This window comes from Trichosurus vulpecula, chromosome 4 (genome assembly GCF_011100635.1).
Source record: "Trichosurus vulpecula isolate mTriVul1 chromosome 4, mTriVul1.pri, whole genome shotgun sequence".
Classification (NCBI taxonomy): Eukaryota; Metazoa; Chordata; class Mammalia; order Diprotodontia; family Phalangeridae; genus Trichosurus; species Trichosurus vulpecula.
Window position 1 is genome coordinate 195,279,890 of NC_050576.1, and position 21,098 is coordinate 195,300,987.

At 42.6% G+C, this 21,098-nt stretch overlaps 1 protein-coding gene across 1 annotated transcript in view; it reads left to right on the forward strand.

Moving 5' to 3' along the window:
• The first annotated feature begins 10,562 nt into the window (after positions 1-10,562).
• MRC2 (mannose receptor C type 2) overlaps positions 10,563-21,098 on the forward strand; it is a 93,052-nt gene continuing 82,516 nt past the window's right edge. The window contains exon 1 of the mRNA XM_036754617.1: positions 10,563-10,930. Coding sequence (XP_036610512.1) covers positions 10,774-10,930 — 157 coding nt within the window. The 5' untranslated portion in view covers positions 10,563-10,773. The remainder of the gene's footprint in view (positions 10,931-21,098) is intronic.

Here is a 21,098-nt window from a genome sequence, read left to right on the forward strand (position 1 = left end):
TGGCCCACCAATTCTTTAGGATTAAGTTATTTAGTCTCCATTGAAATTCAAGTCCTTTCTTCCAATACCATTTATTGACTATAATTTTTATAGAGTTGTGGTTAATAAAGGATATATTTAATATTTCTGCTTTTAAAAAGTTGTTTATAAATTTTTATGTTCTGGTTCACTAGCATTTTTTAAATAAAGGTGACATGCAAGCTGAAAAAAGGGACAAAAGTCTATTTATATATGTATGTGTGTGTATGTCTATATTTATATAGATGCATAGATGGACTGCATGTCTACACATATACACATATAATATATCCTATTCCCACTTATTAATCACCTGATATCTATCTTTTCTAAAACTTTATTCATATTTAACTCCTTTGTTGTTTCTCTCTTTTTTAAAAATGAATTGTCTAGGTCAGAAAGGAACACATTGATTTATCCAATTATTACAGTTCTGTTGTTTATTTCCTCCTATAAATTTACTAAAATTTTCTTTAAATACTTAGATGCTACTAATGTAGTTATATACTACTTATATATACTTATGCATCCTCTATGGTAGCTTTCAGCATAATATAGCCTATTTGTTTATATCTTTTTTAACCACATCTATTTTTATTGTTGCTTTGAATTAGATCATAATCACTGCCCTTTTTTAAAAATTTGCACAAAGCATGATAAATTCCATTCCAGCTCCTCATTTTAAGTATTTGTGAATCTTATGTTTCAAGTTTTTTTTAATTATAAACATATTTTTAGATTGTGCTTTCTAGTCCATTCTGCTACTGTCCTCCATTTTATGAGTGAGTTCATCCCCTTCACATGGACAGTTATGATTGTTAACTGTAGCTTTCATTCTATAATATCTTCTTATACCTAATTTCCCTATTCTTTCCTCACCACCTTTACACAGAAGAAGAAAATGGCAAAAGAAAAGGAATGTGATCAACTGAGACATCTATAAGGTGGTCTAGTCCCTTTCCTCTCTTTGTTTCTTTGCCTGTTTCTTGCATGTTATTTCTCTCCCTTTGATTCCTGTGTATGATACATTCTCTGAAGTTGAAGTTTGTTTTGCTTGTGACTATTCCTTTCCTGATTCTACTTTCCTCCTTAAACCCACTACCCTTCCCAATTGTTGCATGTTATTGTCATCATCATTTAGCCCTTCTATTGCTCAAATCCATTTACTCTTCTAGGTTTCTCTCGTCTCCTGTTTTTGCATTAAAAAGATTCTACAAAGCTCTTTTAAAAGTCTGCTATGCTGTCCATTTTTGTTGCCCTATAGAACACTATACAGTTTTTTAGGGTAAGTTATTCATAATTATAAACCTTTACCTTTTCCTTTTGGAGTTGTTCAGCTATCTTTGATAGTAGATACAAGTTGTGGTCTGTGATTGTGATGGAATACTACTGTGCTATAAGAAATGATGAGCTCAATAGTCTTAGAAAAATGTGGAAGGACTTGCACAAAATAATGAAGAGAAAAATGAGCAGAACCAAGAGAATATTGTAAACAATAACAGCAACATTGTTTGAAGAATGACATTGGATAAATAAGTCATTTTGGCTATTATAAATATCTAAATTAGCTGTGAAGGACATATGAAGAAAGATGTTATCTGCATACAGAGAAATAGCTGATAAATACAAATTTGTTTTGAATAAGTTTACATATATGTATATATGTGTATGTATGTGTATATATGTGTGTATATATACACACATGTGTATATATGTATTATACATATGTATATATGTTTGTGTCTAATGGTAGCCACCTCTAGAATAGGTGGGAGAAGGAAGGGGGGAAGAAAGAAAAAAAAATTTACATGCTAACTTTATTATATACTTAAAAGGAATAGCGAGTTGTACATAATAAATTTACAATTTCATGTGCAATCATATTTTTTATTTTACTATGTTATGGAAATGCTGGTTTTATTCCATAAGTTAAAAACAAAACAAACAAATAAACATGGTAGTAGACACTGGATATTTTCTTTAATTTTTTCAGTCTCTTGACTTGGTCCAAATATTTCCTATCTCATAGAATTAAGTTCTGTTTGCTCCATTATGTTTTTCAAGGAGTACACTATTTGGGTAAGTACTTTTTCTAAGATGTTTATTTTCTTTCCAACTTTTTTCTCCCAGAAGGGATCTAATTTAATTCATAATTCACGTTTTATCTCTTGCTTCATTTCTCCTCAACACTCTTGTAGTTCTTGTGGACAAGCCATTCTTGGAGTCTCTGTTTGTATTTCTAGAGAAGAGTAGGAGAGAGTTATTCTTTTTTTTTCTGGATTTACCAAATGTGCACCTTTTAACCCATAGTATTTCTTCATGGTGTTTTATGTTTTATTCTGTTTACCTGAGAAGAGGCCAAATGTGAAAGATTCTGTGGAGGAAGAAATGGTAAGATTTGACCACTGAAAGGATATGTGGAATGAGGGAGAGTGAGAAATGAAGATAACACTAAGGTTATGGAATTTGGGAAAATGGTACAGCCCTCAAAGGAAATGGAGAAATTCAGGAATGGGGTGGATTTTAGGGAAAAAAATGAGTTCTTCTTTGACTACGTTGAATTTGAGATGTCTACGGGATATCAGTTTGAAATGTCCCAAAGGTACCTGGGGATATAGGCTGGAGGTCAAGCTTGTATCACCTCTCTACCACCCATCTCCATCATTTACCTTCTTTCCTCCTATTAAGGGCCACATCCAAAAAATGACTCATTGAGTATCTTGAATCCCTCACTTCTTTTAAGAGGTCGGTAGCATTCTTCAACCTTGGTCCTCTGCAATCTGGGATGGTCAAGTCATCAAGTTAACGAGCATTTATTAAATTCTTACTATGTGCATGACATTTCGCTAAGCACTGGAAATACAAATAAAAGCAAAAAGAAAGATAGTTCCTGCCCCTGAGGGGCTTACATCCTTATAGGGGAAGACAATACATAAAAGGGGCACCTGTAAGGGAGAATGGGGGAGAAAGAATTCCAAAGAATCAAGAGCAGAACCCAGATAGAAATGAAGGAATAAACATGGCTGTCCCTGATGCTTCCTAAAATGGAGGTCCTGGGACTAACATTGAGTACCCTAATAATTCTTGTTGGTGGACCCTAGATACAAGCCATTCCTAAGCTATATGTAATTTCCCTTGGATTTCCCAGATGGGGCATAAAGAGCAGGAGACAATAAAGACTCTTCTCTGAGTCAGGCTCCCTCAGACCATGAACTAGCCATATGTGAGTCCAGAAATGGGGTCCCTTAGTGGAGGAGGGCCACATTCCTCTCTGAGCCATGATCACAGCTCTCTAACATGTTCCCCTCAACAATGTATCAAATAACAAGCATTTATTATGTACCTATCGGACTGGAGTAGCTAGATGGTACAGTGGATAGAGTGTTGGGCTTGGAGTCAGGAGGACTCATCCTTGTGGGTTCAAATACAATCTCAGACACTTACTAGCTATGTGACTCTGTTTGTCTCTGTAGAATGGGCTGGAGAAGGAAATGGCGAACCACTCCAGTACCTTTGCCAAGAAAACCCCGAATGTGGTCATGAAGAGTCAAACATGACTGAAATAACCGAACAACAAATATCTTGGACATTGAGCTAAGAAGTGCTGGGGATACAAATTAAGGCAGAAATATGTAAGCAAATAGTTACCATATTAATACATATAAATAAATGGATACATATATGATACAAAGAATACGGAAGGTAACCATAGAGGGGAAGACTCCTCTAAGCTGGCGGGATCAGGAAAGGCTTTGTGTACAAAGTAGTGTTTAAAATGAGTCTTGAAAAAAGCCAGGCATTCTAAGAGGTAGAGATGAGGAAGAATGGCATTCAGGGCATGGGGGACAGGAAATGTAAAAGCATATAGATAGGAAATCTAGTATCATATGCAATAACTAGGACAATTTGGATGGAGCATAGAGTGCATGGAAAGTAGAAAAGTATGTGAAGACTGGAATGGTAAGAAAGGAACCAGGTTGTGAAGAGTTTTAAATGCCCAACAAAATGCTTTACATTTGACCTTGGAGGTCCTGGGATGACATTGGAGTCTGAGGGTATGCAGAGAGGTGTAGTGGGGAATAGGGGGTGGGAAGGGGGCAAGACAGGTTCAGACCTGTGCTTTAAGAAAATCAATTTGGCGATTGTGTGGAGGAGAGATTGGAGTGGGGAGAAATAAGACCAGTTAGAAAGCTCTGGCAAAAGTCTAGGTGAAAAGTAAATAAGCCCTGAACTAGGATTAAAATAGAGAGAAAGATACACACATGAAGCATGTTATCAAGGTGAAAATGACTGAGATTTGGCAACTGATTAGATATGTAGGGTGATTAAGAGAGAGGAAGTGAGAATGACAGTGAGGTTGCCAACTGGAGTGACTGAGAGGATAGTGGTGCCCTTAATAATAATATTATATTTTAATATTATTAATTATAATAATATATTAGAATATAATAATTAATCATTAATTAAAATATAATATCTAATATTACTTAGTAGTAATAGGAAGTTTGGAAGAGGAGGAGGTTTGAGGGGAAAGATGAATAGTTCTGTTTTGAATATGTTGAGTTTGAGATGCCTATGGGGCAATGAGTTGGAAATATCCATTAGGTAGTTGGGTAATATGAGACCAGAGCTCAGGGGAAAAACAAGCCATATACATTAATACATGAAACATATATATGTATATTATATATAAATATGTATGTGTATATGTATATATCACACATATGTGTGTTTATCTGCACAGAGATGATAATCCCAGCCATATCGTCTCTCTTTTCAGCCTCCAACTCCTTCTCTCCCCTAAATCTCCAACACTTCCCACTAGTGCTCTGGAGCTAGAGAGTCAACTTGTGGCCTCAGGGCCACTACAAAGGATAGGCTGAAGGTCAGGGATGACCTTTTCAATATATCCAGAATTCTATCTCAGCAACCAATTAAATGAGCCCAGGTTGTGGACCAGAAGCAGTAAGAGGATGTCTGAGCATGCTCTGAAGTGAGGATTGGGGGTGGGAGGGAAGGGCCTCTCTATATGAATTCTCAATGGGGTGCTACACTCAATTAACATTTATTTGGCCCCACTATCCCCTCAAGCTCTTGTCCTAAATTATGTCTTCTTTTTACAGCCAAACCCCAAAAGAATCATGTACGCTTATTGCCTTCATTTCCTTACCACCTATCCACCATTCCACTTCTACAAAATGGCTTCCAGTCCCTTCACTTCTGCTGAAACTTTGCTCTTGTAAGTTAGTAATAGCTAGCATTTGTGTGGCTTTAAGGTTTACAATGTGCTTCTCACTTCATCCTCATAACAATCCTGGGAGATTCAATTATTACCCCCATTTTACAGATGAGGAAACTGAGGCTGGGGGAAGTTAAGTGACTTGCCCAGGGTCTCACAACTAGTAAGTGTATGAGGTTAGATTTGAACTCAGGTCTTCCTGACTCTTACTCCAATGCTTTATCCACTGTGCCACTTAGCTGCCTTTAGTTACTCAGAAATTATCCTTTAACTGCTAAATCCAATGACTATTTCTCAGTCTTTATCGTCCTTGATTCTCTACAGTTTTTGACACTGTTGACCATCTCCCCATCTCCCTCAGCCCCCAACAATCTTCTTTACTGGCTTCTCTGACCCAATTCACTCCTGATTCTCCTTCTACTTGTCTGACTACTTCTTTTCACCTTCCTTTCTTATTGCCTTCCCCAAAGTTCTGTCCTGGACCTGCTTCCCTTTTCTCTCTCCCTTCGTGACTTTATCAGTGTATATATGGTTCAATGATTATCTCTCTCTATATATATATATGATTCCCAAATCCACATATCTGACTAGAACGTGACTGAATTTTAGTTCCACTTCACCAGCAGCACGCTGGACATCTCTACCTGGATGATCCACCATTATTATCAACGTTATTACCAAGCATGTCCAAGAAAGAACTCAGAATTTTTTCTCCCTAAACTCAATTTCCTTTTTGCTGTGGAAGTCCCTACCATCTTCTCAGTCACCCAATTTCATAACCTGGGAGTGATACATTCCTCTTCCCACTTCCTCTATATTAGACTAATGACTAATTTTTGTCATTTCTCCCTGTATAGCCTCTCTTGTACCCATTCCTTCTGTACTCATGTAGACGCCATTCCAGTTCAAGCTCTTTTATAAAGATTACTGCAGTATCCTCCCAACTCCTAACTCTCCAATCCCTCATCCACACATTTGCCAAAATCATATTCCTAATGAATGGAATGGCTGAAAGTCTCTCATTTAAGAAAAAGGATACTTAATATTTTAGCCTCCATAAAGCCTGAGCTATATCATAAAGTTTAAAGTTAACCCTCCCCCTCCCCACTTAAACTTGCACATATACCACATATACCCACATCTTGCATCATGCCTGTAACTGCTGTCTTTTGGTTTGGGGTTAAGGTGTTAGATTAAGAATCTTTCCTTGTTTCAAGAATGTGAGGCCAATTATCCCCACCGATGGGGATAGAGGTCCAGTTTCCGGGACTTCTTAGAATTGTTTTGTAAGGGGGTTTTGGGGGCTTCTTAGAATTGTTTTGTAAGGGGGTTTTTAGGGGCATTTCTTAGAATTGTCTTCTAGGGGTATATAAACTGCCTGTCTACTCTCTATAACTGGCCTCCCTACCCCATTCTGCCCTGGAGTAGGCGATGCCCAGTTCTCACGTGAGACGCAAAAACTCTGCAAAATACTTGCAAAAACTCTGTCTTTACCTTGAGAGACCTTTGATTGTTATTTCATTTTGGGGGAATTACTGTCCCATACACTAAAGAAAATCAGTCTTTTACTCCAAAACCTGCAGTGGCTCTCCATTAAAGCATAAAGTACAACACAGGCTGTTTGGAGTCACAATCTAATTTTATTTCACTCTCTTTCAAGTACTCTACATTCCAGTTAAACTGGACCATCATCTGTTTTCCAAATTTGAACTTCTATCTCCCATCTTTGTTAATTCACACAGGCTGTTCATACCTAAAGTGCATTCTCAGCTCACCTTTGACTCTCAGAATGCTTATCTTTCTCAAACTTAGTTCCTCTGTAAAACCTTTCCCTGTGAAGTCATTAGTGTTCTCCCCCCCCTCAAATTTCTTTGTATTTACTTATCTATTTATATGCTGTATTCCATCAATTAAAGGTAAGCCTCATGAGGCCAGGAACTGTTTTCAGATCACCAGGAACCCAAACTCCAAAGGTATTTGGTAATTGTAGGGAAATAACTCTTCTAGTTTTCAGAGAGTAAGATGGGAAGGCGCGTGGAAGGTTGCTCACCATGAGCTATAGTGGGGCAGTTTCAGTGACTAGGAAGTTGACTTCACAGGAAACACTAAGCCCTAGAACATAAGCCAACTGGGAAGACCCCAATCTTTGTGGCAGCAAACAAGAATCTCTTGCTGGAGATTCTCTTCTCTGTGGAAAGAACCTTGGCTCCAAACTCAGAGGTTGTTGTTGTTGAGTGTTTTCAGTTGTGTCCCACTTTTGTGACCCCATTTGGGGTTTTCTTGGCAAAGATACTGGAATGGTTTGTCATTTCTTTCTCCACTTCATTCTGCAGTGAGGAAACTGGGACAAATAGAGTTAAATTACTTGGCCAGAATCACACAGCTAGTAAGTGTCTGAGGCCAGTTTTGAACTTGTGAAGATGAGTCTTCCTGACTCCAATCCCAGAGCTCTGACCACTGCGCCATCTCAGTCACTACCTGTGTGACCTTAAACAAGTCATATGACCTCTCTGGGTCTCAGTTTCCTTACCTTTAAAAAGGAGAGAGTTGAACTCCATGGTATCTAAGCTCCCATTCAGCTTTTATTCTACCATTCAGTGATTAGGAGATGAAAGAGTTCACAGCCAAAACACTAAGGAACAAGATAGGAGAAGCTGAGGAAAAGGATTTTGCTTGCCCCAGGCAAGGGTTTCTGACTTGATTTTAAAAATACCTTAAATGTTATCTTTCTATTTCTCTCCCTGCCTGCCCCTCCATCATATCTTCTTTCTCTTACCCAGTGAGCTATCCCCTGTAACAAAGAGCACAAAATAATCTAGCTTTTTCCTAAAAGAGCAGTAACAAGAAAAAGCCTACACACTTTAAGCTAAAAGAACAAGGCATTACCCCATTCTTCCCTTGAGGAAGAGCTAGCCAAAGGTTTTGGCTGGGTCAGAAGCTAGAGGTGGTAGAACAGCTTCCAATGCAACAGTCTCCTGTGGAGTAGCATCTGGCAGAGACGGCAGCAGCTCAGTATCCATCAGAGACTATGAAACCAGCAGGAAAAAGGCCCAATAAGATTTGTGCCATGACATCACTAGGAGACATCATAGACCCATCAGTGAAGCACCAGGGATAGGAGTTCTCCCTCTCTTATGACTGATTCTTCATGACCCATTTGGGGTTTTCTTGGCAAAGATCCTTTCTCCAGCTCCTTTTACAGATGAAGAAACTGAGGCAAACAGGGTGAAGTGACTTGCACAGGGTCACACAGCTAGTAAGTATCTGAGGCTGGATTTGAAGTCAGGTCTTCCTGACTCCAGGGCCAGCACTCTATCCACTGCACCACCTAGCCACCCTGCTCCACTATACGTGTGCCATGGCTATATGTTGCTTACATGTGAATCCCTGAACGTGTATCCACTTTTCCTCTTAATGTGTGTATTTTGTTGTGTGAGTTTCTTCAACTTTATGAGGGGGATATTTTGTTGCTTCTTTTCTTACTCTGTCATTTCATTAAAAGTTTTTTACCTTAACCTAATTGTGTCTTCTTGCTGACCATTAAAAGTAGACACATTGGTAGGATCTTGTGAGCTATGGTTTTGGGGGGATATGGACAACTAAATTACCTTAAATTGGGGTGAGTCATTCTCTGGAGGTCATGCCCTTTGAGTTGGAAGAGGTGCTGCATGCCAGTGTCCACTATCTGGTTTTTGCATGAGTTGGAGCAATTAGTCTCTTGCTTCTCTTTTAATAAAACTTTCCAAGTGTTCTTGTAAATATTACCCATATTTGTGACCAGAGTACATTCATCTGACCCCGGAAGGACCTGAATAGGAAGGGCATGAATATGGATGGAGGTTCTAAGACTACAGTAAGCACCATGCAGTGAACACGTATAGGGGAGGTCATGGACCACAAGTTTTATCATTTTCTGGGGCCAGCTGCTTGCAAAGAGGTGTTGGTTTCAGCCTGAGGGTGTCCACTGGAGAGTTTTCCAGGTTTCTGGCTCGGAGGAGGAGTCAATAGAAATCAATACCCCTGAAGGATATGGGAACACACTTGTGCCATCTTGGGCCCAGTTTGTATAATAAGGGTTGCACAAATATCAAATCAAGACACAAATGGCCAACTGAAAAAGTCCAGTTTAGGGTCCCCTATTACCTGCCTTAATGCCCAACAGGGCAGAGGCACAGTGGCAGGCCTGGAGTCTGGAAGACTTATCTGAGTTCAAATGTTGCTTCAGACATTAGCTGTTTGCCTCAGTTTCCTCATCTGTAAAATGAGCAAACCACTCCAGTACCTTTGCCAAGAAAACCCCAAAAGGGGTCATGAAGAGTCAGCTACGACTGTAAAACGACTGAACAACAAGAAGCCCAACACCTTGGTCAGATCACTGGGAGAGAACCATCAATACCCCCTCCCCTTTTCCGCATTCCAAGAGATGGGGCGGTGGGCGGGGTAGAAGAGTAAATGAAGTCTCCCTTGGAGAAAGAGACTTGGGGAGAAGATTCACGAGGAGTTAGCAAGAAGGCTGGCTGTCCACGTGGGAATGGAGGAGTGAGCGGAGGTCGTTCTGGACACAGCCAGCGCCAGCGGTTCCCGGGAAGTCGTGCTTTTAGACTGCGCTCCATCGGGTCGCGTCAGTCCCAGTTCCCCTGTAGTCTGGGCCTCACTGCCCCGTCACCATCACCCGGTGAAGTGTGCAGAAAGTTTTGCAGCCGTTTTCCCCGCCAGCGCCAGCCCAGCCGTCCGTGACGCAGTGTCTGGGGCTCCAGGCCCGGATTGCGAAGGAAGGAGGGAAAGAGAGAAGGGGGAGAGGGAGGGAGGGAGCGAAGGAGAGAGAGAGGGAGTGAGCGAGAGAGAGAGAGAGAGAGAGAGAGAGAGAGAGAGAGAGAGAGAGAGAGAGAGAGAGAGGCGGTTGAAGGGGAAGGCGGGAGAAAGAGGAGAGAGGCAGAGAGCTCATTGTCACCTCTCTACACACCCCTTCCGTGCTCTCCAGTTGCTGACACGCATACACCCCCACTGCCCTCTTCTCCCTTTCTACTCTTTCTACTTTTAACCATCACTCGTACTTCTCCCTCGCCCCTTCCTCTTTCCCTGGCCCACTCCCTCCATCTCGCTCCTTTTCCCCCACTCTCCCTCTCTCCATCGGTTACATTCTCCTGTTCTCCTCTGTCCCACTGTCTCGATCCCTCGTTCTCTTTTCTTTGCTCCCCCCCCCCACTTCCCCTTCGTTTCTTCGCTGCCCCTCAAACCCTCCTCCTTGTTCCTCCCCTCCTCCTCCAACCCCTCCCAGCCTCCCTATCCCTCCTCTCCCCTCAATTCTCCTCCCTTCCCTTTCAATCCCCTCCCTTCCCTTCTCCTTCCCTTCCCTGGGAGGCATCACTCGGTCCTGGCCCGGGGAAGGACGCAAAGCATCTCCAACCCAGCTCCGGGGCCCTCAGTTCACGCTTCTCCAGCTCCTCGCCCTCTGCCCATCCATCCATCCCTTTCTTGTCCCGGTGCTCGGAACCCCGGCGGAGTCAGCCCCCGGAATGTGGCTCCCCTGGCTGGCTCCTGCTCCCTGGCGTCACCTGCTGCGCTGTGCCCTGTTTCTCGGGAGTGTGGTGTTCAGCCCCTCCGGCTCCTGGATCAGCCCCGCGGGGACAGCCACAGTCGCCACCCCTGCTGTCCCCACCGTCACCCCCACCGGTAAGGCGCTGCCAGCATCGGGGGACTGCTCCTCCGGAAGCCGGGAGAGGAATTGGAGGAGGAGAAGGGTCGCTGAAGGGAGGAAGAAGGGCTTTCTTTTTTTTTTTTAATCCCCTTTCATTCTTTAGCAGAGGTGCGTGCGTTAGGGGGCGAGCAGGGAGGTGTTGAAATAAAATTGTCTCTCCATTTCTGGAGAGGAAGAAGGAGGTAAGAAAGAGGGGATAAGTGAGGGAGGGAAGAAGGGAAGGAGAGAGAGAGGGGGGGGAGAGAGGGAGAGGGAGAGGAAGAGAAAGAGAGAGAGAGAGAGAGAGAGAGAGAGAGAGAGAGAGAGAGAGAGGAGAGAGGAGAGAGGAGAGAGGAGAGAGTGAGGATGCAGTAGAGATTTGAGTGAAACCAGATGTGGTGGGTCGACTGGTGGAAGTAGGGGGAGGGGAAGGAAGGGGTCTGTACCAGACTAGGAAAAAGTTTGGAGAACTCCTTGAGAAAAGTTCTCCCAGCCTCCTGTCTAATCAGTCTTAAAAAGACCACCACCAAAGCCAGCTTCCCGTTAAGTTCCAGTGGTCTCTCTTCGAAAATTCTTCCAGTTGTAAAAGATCAAAGGAAGCCAGAAACGTCCCCAGTGCAACTTTCTGGCCCAAGCTTTGCCGTAGGAGGAAGGATTTCTTCTCTTTCTTCACATCTTTGGTGTGTTTGTTGCTTCCTTTTCCTCATTCGTCTTTGAAGGGCAGTGTAGAATGTGGCATTCCCATTTCTGGAGTGAATAGCCCATCAGGGTTGTTTTGGACCACCAAGAATCAAAGTCAGATTTGGGGGGAAGTTGGCAAATGGTATTTGTCCCCTCAGTCTGGAAATATCTTGGGCTAACTCAGGATAGCACCGATCTTTCAGGAGACAACAAAATATAGGGTAAGGATTAGGGGCCCTACCCTAAGGAAATTCCAAAAGTTAGCATTTGGTAGCCAAAGTGGAAAAGGCAATGCTTTGCCCACTGGTCACTCCCAAGGTGTCAGTGGGATAAAAACAAGAGTCTTTCACCAGTCAGAATGGCGGGAGGCTTAGATATTATTTCTCAGAATGAGGGGGTGGCCCAGAGTTTGAGTTTAACTAGGGAGTGGACTTGACATGCAGACATCACCATTTGGCAGCTGGGAGCTGTCCTTGCCTTGTGTATGACCTAGGCAGCTGGAACATGAATTTACCCCAAATTGTACCATACTGGAGGGGTTGTTTAAAGGAGGTGGGGATGAAATGTGGTGGTGAGGAGTGGGGGAGGTGGAGAGAGTGAGGAACAAAATTGCTCACGTTCACCCAAAGCAGTTCCAACTTTATCTCTAGTCCTGTTGAGCTGTAGTGTCGTCAGCCAATGCAAGCAGATTTTAGGATCTGGTTTGGGGGGCAGCCCTTGATCCCTCAAATAAGGGCAGAATGGAGGAGGGCAGCTCCTTTTGCTACACACTTTGGGTGTGTGGTATCTTTTTTTTCTTTTTGGCAGCTTTGTGCTCTGACCTCTCTGAGGTAGGGAGAGTGGGGGTGGGGGGCAGGGAAAGATGGCCAATCCTAGAAGCCCTGGAGCCGCAGAGTTTAAAGCGCCAGGCCCTGGGAGGGGCCCATGGGCAAAATGCTGACTCTTGCTTTTTGCCATTGCAAGCATTTGCTGGATCTTCTGAGAAAGTTAAAAAAAAAAGGGATATTTTTCCTCCCTTTCTAGCAATGTTAGCTGATGTTTATGGAGCACTTTAACTAACTTTTGCAGAGTTTAACATTTGTAACATCTCTAAGGCTCTATACATTCCTCCTTCTTTTTATATAATACATTGTTTCAAGATATATGGAGCAGGGTAATGCCAGAGGTGCCCATGGGGGCACAACACTACATGAAAGTGAACCCAGCCCTTCCCACCCCAGGCTCTTCATTGTCCTTCACAGTAGCCCTTCCATCTCTGTCCATGTCAGTGTGGTGACCCCCATATCAGAATTCCTCCCAGGCAAGGATGGATAGTATCTTTTCTACTGTGTGTTCTTTGGACTCCTCTTATCTAATACAATGATTTATGCATAGGGGATGCTTGCATTCAATCCATCTGGACCCAGGAAAACTTCTGGGGATAAAGGTGGTACAGTAGATAGAAAGACCATTGAGACAGCTAGACACAAATGACTCCTTACCAGACATGTCACCGTGGTCAAGTTAATTTGACTGAGTTTCAGTTTCATTTCTAAATGGCAACAATACTCCAGAAGTATTAGAAATCATCTAGTCAGCGTCCTGGGCAGCTAGGTGGCACAGTGGATGGAGGGCTGGGCCTGAAGGCAGGGTGACTCATCTTCTTGAGTTCAGACATGGCTTCAGACACTTACTAGCTGTGTGACCCTGGGAAAGTTGCCTCACCCTGTTTGCCTCAGTTTCCACATCTGTAAAATGAGCTGGAGAAGGAAATGGCAAAACCACTCCAGTATCTTTGCTAAGAAAACCCTAAATGGGGTCACAGTCAGACATGGCTGAAAAAGGACTCAACAAGCAACAGTCTAGTATCCTAGTTTTACTAGATGAGAAAACAGGCCTGGAGAGATGAGGTCACTTACCCAAGGTCATGTAAGTAGTAAGTAACCAAACTGACATTTGAGTATAGATCACTGCATCACAGATCTAGAGCTGCAGAGAACGTCAGTGGCTATCTGGTCTAGCCGCTTGGTAGCCAGGTAGCGTAATAGATGGAGCACTGGGCTTGGAGTCAAAAAGTCCTGAGTTCAAATCTAGCCTCAGACACTCTAGTAAATGTGTGATCCTAAGCAACTCACTTCATCTCCTTCAGCCTCAGTTCCCTCTACTGTAAAATGGGGATAATAATGGCACCTACCTCCCAGGGTTGTTGTGAGGATCAAGTGAAATATTTATAAAGTGGGTAACAAAGTGCCTGGCACATAGTAAGTGCTTAATAAATGCTTACCCTCTTCTTCCATGAAGTGACTTGCCCAAGTTCACAGTAAACCCCAGAGTTAGGATTTAAATTTGGTCTCCTGGCTTGATCAATCTTGTCCTCTCTCTCATTTGAACGTAAGTTCCCCGAGGAAAGGGATGGTGTTTTTTGCCTTTCTTGGTTTCTCCAGGGCTTAGCCCAGTACCTGGAACAGAGTAGGTGTTTAATAAATATCTATTGATCGATGAGAGGCTCAAAGTTACACAGCAATTCAAAGGACATTAAGAACAGTGTTAAGTAGTTGAATCAGGATTCTAACTGAGGTCTTTTGACTCCAAATCTAGTTTTCTTTCTTCTAGACTTTGCTGATGAACCAAAGGCTCTGTACAACATAGTAGCTGATTTTCCAATAGTATTTAAAGGTTCTTAAAACAACTTACGGGCATTATCTCCTTTGACCTTCCAACAGGGAAAGAGATGGCCATGGTTTCTCAGTTTCCAAGAATTGGGGTGGGATGTAAAACCAGAACTCTAACTCTCCAGTTTCCACTACAATGCACTACCTGATAACAGATCCCAGCAGGGCAACAGTCAGAAAACATAGGGTTGTGAACTTCAACACAATGGATCAATTTGTTGTTCTGTGGGGTCCAACTCTTTGTGACCCCTTTGGGGTTTTCTTGGCAAAGATAGTGGAGTAGTTTGCCACTTCTTTCTCCAGCTCATTTTGCAGATGAGGAAACTGAGGCAAACAGGGTTATGTGACTTGCCCAGGGTCAGACAGCTAGTAAGTGTCTGAGGCCAGATATGAACTGAGGAAGATGAGTCTTCATGACTCCAGGCTGGGCATTCTATCCAGTGTGACACCTCAGTGATCGTTTCACCCTCACCCCTATCCCCCATCCAGGCCATCTAGTCCAGCCTCTCATTTTATAGATTTCATGCCCAGATTTAGTGATAGAGATGTAAGGGTTGGGAGGTTCCTTGAGATCTGAAGGTGGTAGAGTACTCAGTAGAGCTAAGTTCCACCTGACTCCAACCTCAGACTCCCACCCCCTACTTCAGACATCCCCATGCTTACTCCTCCCTCCTCTCACCTCCTAATCTTCTTCGTCTCATCTCTAAATCTAGTGAGTTCTTTCTACTGTGCCCCATGGATTCTGCATTATAGACTTTGAATTACAAGCAGAGTTAGCCTTGGTGCCGAAGGGATTGAAGAAGGTTCCGGACCCCACCTCACTGGTAGCTGTCAAGCTATGTGTGAGACTAATTTCAATAGATGTGCCATGAAATGCTGGATGTTGTTATTGCAGAGAAAATAAGATTTGTAAATAATTTTATTTAATATAAATTCTACTTATACAGCACTCGTCGTATGGTAAACTTAGCATTCAAAAACATAAATAGAACTTGACTATTATATGTACACACGAGGCCCAAGATATTTCAGACCTTGAACTTGCAAACAACTTAACAACAACAGAAAAGGCTGCTCCTTATGGAAGAGAAAATGCACACGTGTGAGTGTCTCAGCTCTTCCATAGTGTTGCCAACCCAGATGTTCAATGTGTTGATGCCTTGCAGCAAAGAATACAGTGCCGTGAGTTTGAGAACCCCTGGTTCTCACTGGGTGAGATCAGGGAGAGCCAAAGTAGTCCAGGTAGTTTCATGGAAGGGGTGGGACTCTAGCCGAGCCCTAATAGGATTGAGAGTGGGGGAGGGGGAAATGGGAAAGCATTTTAAGAGGAGGAAACAGCATGGGCAAAGGCCTGGAAGCCAGTGTGAGTCCTTCTATATTCTGGAGTCCAGGAACACCAGCACCATTGTAGTTCTAGAGGCTAGGATTTGTGAAGGGAAAGTAGGTTGACTAGGTAGGGTGTAGTCCAATTCTGGAGGCCTTTGAGAGCCAAGCCGAGGAGTTTCCTACTTAATCAATGTTGTTGACTGACAAGGACTTTTGGTAACTTTTTACTGTGAGACTTGAGGGGGAGGGAGTCTCATTTTTTTTTCATAGTTTGGACAAGGGCAGGTCTCAGAACTCCCACAGAGCACAGACTCCTAGTTGGGCTTCTGTCAGTTGGCAGAGGGCACTTGGGTGGCTAAAAGCAGAGGGTGGGGGTGGTAAATTCTTTTTAAAAGGCATCAGGTATTTGCTGCTGCCAGAGCTAGCTGGGTCTTGTGTCTGGTTCAGGAGGGTTAATCCCATGCTTCCTCTCCTTCCTCCTTGTGAGTCATATGAGTTCAATGTCTTCTTAATTTTTTTCTATTTACAAAAATAGTCTTGCTTACCCTGGCCTAGCTGGCATGCTTGGTTCAAGCAACCGAGTGACCAGGCATTGTCCAGATGAGGTATCTTTGTGGTAATTGTGGGGATGCACTATCTTTCTTTCTTCACTTATGTGTAGCAAGAAGAGGAAGAGGTTTCATTCATTAGGATGAAAAAGAACACATTTTATCTCTTATTTGTTCATCTCAGAGCTATGAGTCTTCAATCTTGCTTTTCAGATACCCACAGGGTAACTTCAGCAAATAATCATCCAACAAGTATGCAACATGCTGGACATACAAAGACAAAAAACAAAAGTCCTTGCCCTCAGAGAGTTTATAGTCTAATGGAAGGGATAAAACAAAATGACCAAAATAATTAACAAGTATTGATTAAACTTCTACTAGGTGGTGTAATGGCAAAGTGGGATGTTTTGTTTTCCTCTTTTTTCTTTTGGGGTTCTAGTTCTTCTCAGCACTAAGGTAATCAAGTGCCTTTGATTGAGACTTGCCTTTGTTAAAATCAAGAGTCTTTGATTGAATCAAGAGTCTTCGATGAAAGCCTAAGTCACGTGAATTTGAGTCACATGGTTGTGACACCCTCTGTGGAGTGACCCTGAAGAAATGTATATATACTGTGATTTCACCAGATGAGACTCTGGGGAGCTGTTAAGGAGACCCTTGGCTTTGAAAATCCAGATGTTGGTGCTTCTCTCTCTGGTAATTACATATGTATTGCTATGGGCAGACAGTGTGGATTTGTGTTATTTGCACTGTTTATATAATTTCTGCTTGTAATTTCTGTTTGTGTTTTCTCTGAAGCTGAGGGTGCTGACTTTTTCCCTGAACTAAATGAATGATATATGTATGTTTAATTAAAGTGAGATTGTAAACCCCTTAAAGTTGCTTTCCTTAGAAAGGCAGATCCAAGAACCTGTGCTAGCGGCCCTCCTGTGTGCTGGTGTTGTTGGTCTTACACGTCCATAGTAGCTGCTAGTAACATTGGTGTTACAGCTGGCCAGGGCCTGGAGTCAGAAAGATTCAAGTTCAAATCCAGCCTCAGGCACTTACTAGCTGTATGACCATGGACAAGTCACTTAACCCTGTTTGCCTCAGTTTCCTCATCTGTAAAATGATCTGGAGAAGGAAATGGCAAACCACTCCAGTATCTTTGCCAAGAAAATCCCAAATAGGGTCATGAAGAGTTGAACACCACTGAAATGACTGAACAACAAAATGTATTTTGTTAACAACAAAACAAGTTAGGTATTGTGCTAGGAAATGTATAAGTATAATACAAAGTAAACTGAGAGAGCACTAACTTGGGGAAAAGCAAGGAAAATTTCACAAAAGAAGTGGTAACTGAGCTGAGAAGGAAGATAAGGATAAAAAGAAGTGGGAATGAGGGGGTGCGTTCCAGGCACGGCTGATGGATAACTTATGAAACCTCAAGGAAACAAAAGGCAGAGTGTTGAGTCTGGAGGAAAATGAGAAGTTCGGTTTGGCTGGAATTGAGTGGAATAGTGGGAAATAAGTTTGAGGATGCAGACTGGAGCCAGACTGTGGAAGGCTTTAAATGCTACATTGAGGAGTTGATACTTATTTCAGTGGGGAGCCAGTGGAAGTTTTTAAGTAGTGGAATGACTCAGTCAGATCAATGTCTTGGGAAGATGATTTTGGCAGCCCCGTGGTGAATGGATGGAAGAGGCAGTTAGGTTGTGCAAAGGGTCAGGACACTGGGCCTGGAGTGAGGAAGCCTTGAGTTCAGATATGAATCCAGATACTTACTAGTTGCATAACCTTGAACAAAGTACTTCATGCCTATCTCAGTTTCCTCATCTGCAAAATGAAGGTCATAATAGCACCTACTTCCTAGGGCTGTTTTGAGGATTAAATCTTATTTGTAAAGACTTTGTAAAACTTAAAGTGCTGTATAATTGCTAGAATTAAGAGAAGAGTTAGGGAGATATAGATAAGAAGACTGTTGTGGTAGTCCAAATAAGAGATGAGGATGGCCTGGACAAGGGTCAATAGAAAGGAATTAATATGAGGCAATCTAAAAGGAAGGAAATTCTCTCAATAAAATTTCCCCTAAAAGTTGGTTTTGAATTTTAAAATAGAAAGATTATTATACTTTCAGGGAAACCAAACAAATGCCGTTTGCTCGTAGTTATTCCCCACTAGAATCTCTATATAGTTTTCAGTATGTAGAGATTCTTCCCATCTCCCTGTTTCCCCTTAGTCCCCACGTCCTCCTAGAAGAGGAAAGTGAGATATTTCCTATGCAGGTTTTATGTAAGAAATGAGATGTTGGCTCTGACAGTAAACTCAGGTTTAACCTGGGCCAGGAACCTCCTCTGATTCATCTCTGCATCCCCTGAAGTCCCAGTACTCTACATATCTTCCACACATGGTAGATACCAGATAGGCCGCTTGTGTTGAGTGAATGAATGCCTGAAAGGACAGAGCAAGTTGGCTTTAGACCCTCCTGAAATTAAGTAAATTGGCCCCATGCCTCATTCCACTTCTCCTCTCCATGAACAAACCTCTCATGAGCTGAGGACTCAGGAGGGCTCAGAGCTTTTATCCTTTCCATCTTCCCCTGGACACTTCGGAAGTCTATGGATTAAGAGTTTGCCTGGAAGGATGTGGTATGAAGGGGCTTGTCCCTGGCTAATGGGGACACCTTCTTGTTAAAAGCCTAAAAACATCTATCCTCTTCTAATGTGGTTACCATTCTTGATTTGGGAGGGGAGCGCTGCCTCTCTCTCTCTCTCTCTCTCTCTCTCTCTCTCTGTTTCTCTTTCTCTGTCTGTCTTTATCTCTCTCTGTCTGTCCCCTTCCCCCCCCCCCTCTCTCTCTCCACTCTCATCCTCCCATACTCTGACTCCCCAGCACCTGTTTTGAAAATCTCTTTTCCAGTGTCCTGTTGCAGATGGCAAGGTGTTAGAGAGCAGTGACATAACTAGGCAGATTTTGAGGAGGGGGGAGGGTAGACACAAGTGATTATAATGTAGTCCTCAATTCAGACCCTCCCCTTTGCTGGAATGGCATCTTTTCATTTACTATGGCTGTGATCACAGCTTCTTCCTAGTAGAATAAACATTTGGTAGGGAGCTTAGGAGCCAACCCTCATCCAAACCATTTTTTTTCGGTTATTTTAAGTGCTTGGTGCAGGCAGGAGGTGCTTGATCAATGCTGTTGACTGATAGGAGTATGGTGATTTTTATTAGTCTCTTGTAGGTGGTGAGTCGTAATTTTCCCATGGTTTGGTTCTACAACCACTATCAAAGTCCTCCTCTTATGCCTCATCATGGCATAGAGTGGAACCTGGGTTCTCAAGAGCCTTGCCAGCAGAGGACAAGTTCAAGCAGGTCCTCCCCAAGCTGGAAAGGGTTTCAATCTGGGCCTGGCGTCAGCCAAAACATTTGTCATCCATGGAGATCAGGGATCAGGGTTCAGATTTGCTAAGTGCTGAGAGCCTCCTCACCGGGTTGGCACCTGATGTTGAATTTTTCCGCCACAGTTGACTCTTTAACACAGGCTACCAAATTTTTAAAAGGAGTTTCTATCTGAATTTGGTGGAAGAAGCTCCCACGCTAAGGACATTGAAGAAATATCGTTTTGGGGCAAAGATAGGAAGATTGGAATAAGGATTCAATTCAGCAAGCGCTTATAAGATTCCTACTACCTACTGAGGATGCAAAGAAAAAACAAAACTGCCCCCTTATGTACTGGATGCTGAAATTCTTCCTTTCTTCTGGCAAATGTATTAATATACATTGATGTGTGGGATGAAAGACCCTCACCAATTAAAAGTTAATAAGGAACCATCTCAGGGTGGGAACAGAAATAAATTTTATTCAGTTCTTGAGAATTGGGCATCCTCTGCTAGAACTGATCTAGCAAGGGAGGCGCTTTGCAAGGCACAAAGCACCCATAATTATACCTAACACAAGAGAATTCCCGCTTACCTCTGACCCTTCTCACCATTGGTTGGAAGGTGGGCTTACAATCTAAGCACGAAAGCTGGACAAAGAACTGGGAAATCGAGGCACAGAAACTCCAATTCTCATTCCCTTAGTTAATGATTACAACTGAAGTGACATGTACAAACCTAAAGAAGGAGAATAGGATAAGGGGAGGGGGAGATCCTCTCCATTCTCTTACAGTACTTTTACAGTAAAGGAAAGCAGGTCACAGTGACCCTATTCTTACTGAGCAAATCTTTAAGGCAGAACCAGAAGAAGGAACAAAAAGTTGCAGGGTAAACTTTCCCAGAGGCTGAGCCATCAGATTCTCACAGCCTCAGAATTTTTTTTTCACTTCCCTATTTCTTGATTTTTAAACATTTCTTAGTATAGATATAGATATATATTTATACATATCTTCCCTGTGAAGTCTTCACATTTTATTTATCTCACACAATTGGGAAGTTGAATAATGGTCCCATAGGTGCTGCTACTCATGGTCAAGAGGACCAACTTGGAGATGGCTTGTGTAAAAGAGGGAGGAAGAAAAGACCACTGGGAAGAAAAAACAGTCAAGTTGGCCACTGTTCTTGTAACCCCAGCTCCAGGTCCTCCAGGAAGAACTCAGGCCTGTGTGCAGCTGCTCTTTGGTCGTGTGGGGGTGGGGATAGAACTTCAGCCCTCTAAGGATCAGGAAGTCAACCATCTTCTTTAACAGTAGCCAATGTTCACTATTAGATAAGAGCTGACATTAGTGCTTTAAAGTTTACAAAGCAACTTATGGATGTTATCTCATTTGTTCCTCAAAACGATCCTGTGAGACAGCTTTGGAGATATCTTGGAGAGTGTCGAGGGGTCTAATGCAGGCACTCTGAAGCTTTTTGGTGTCATGGACCCCTTCGGCAGTCTATTGATACTTATCAACCCCCATTTCAAAATAATGTTTATTTTAAATGTATAAAACAAATTATGTAGGATTACAAAGGAAACCAATTATATAGAAATATATTTTTA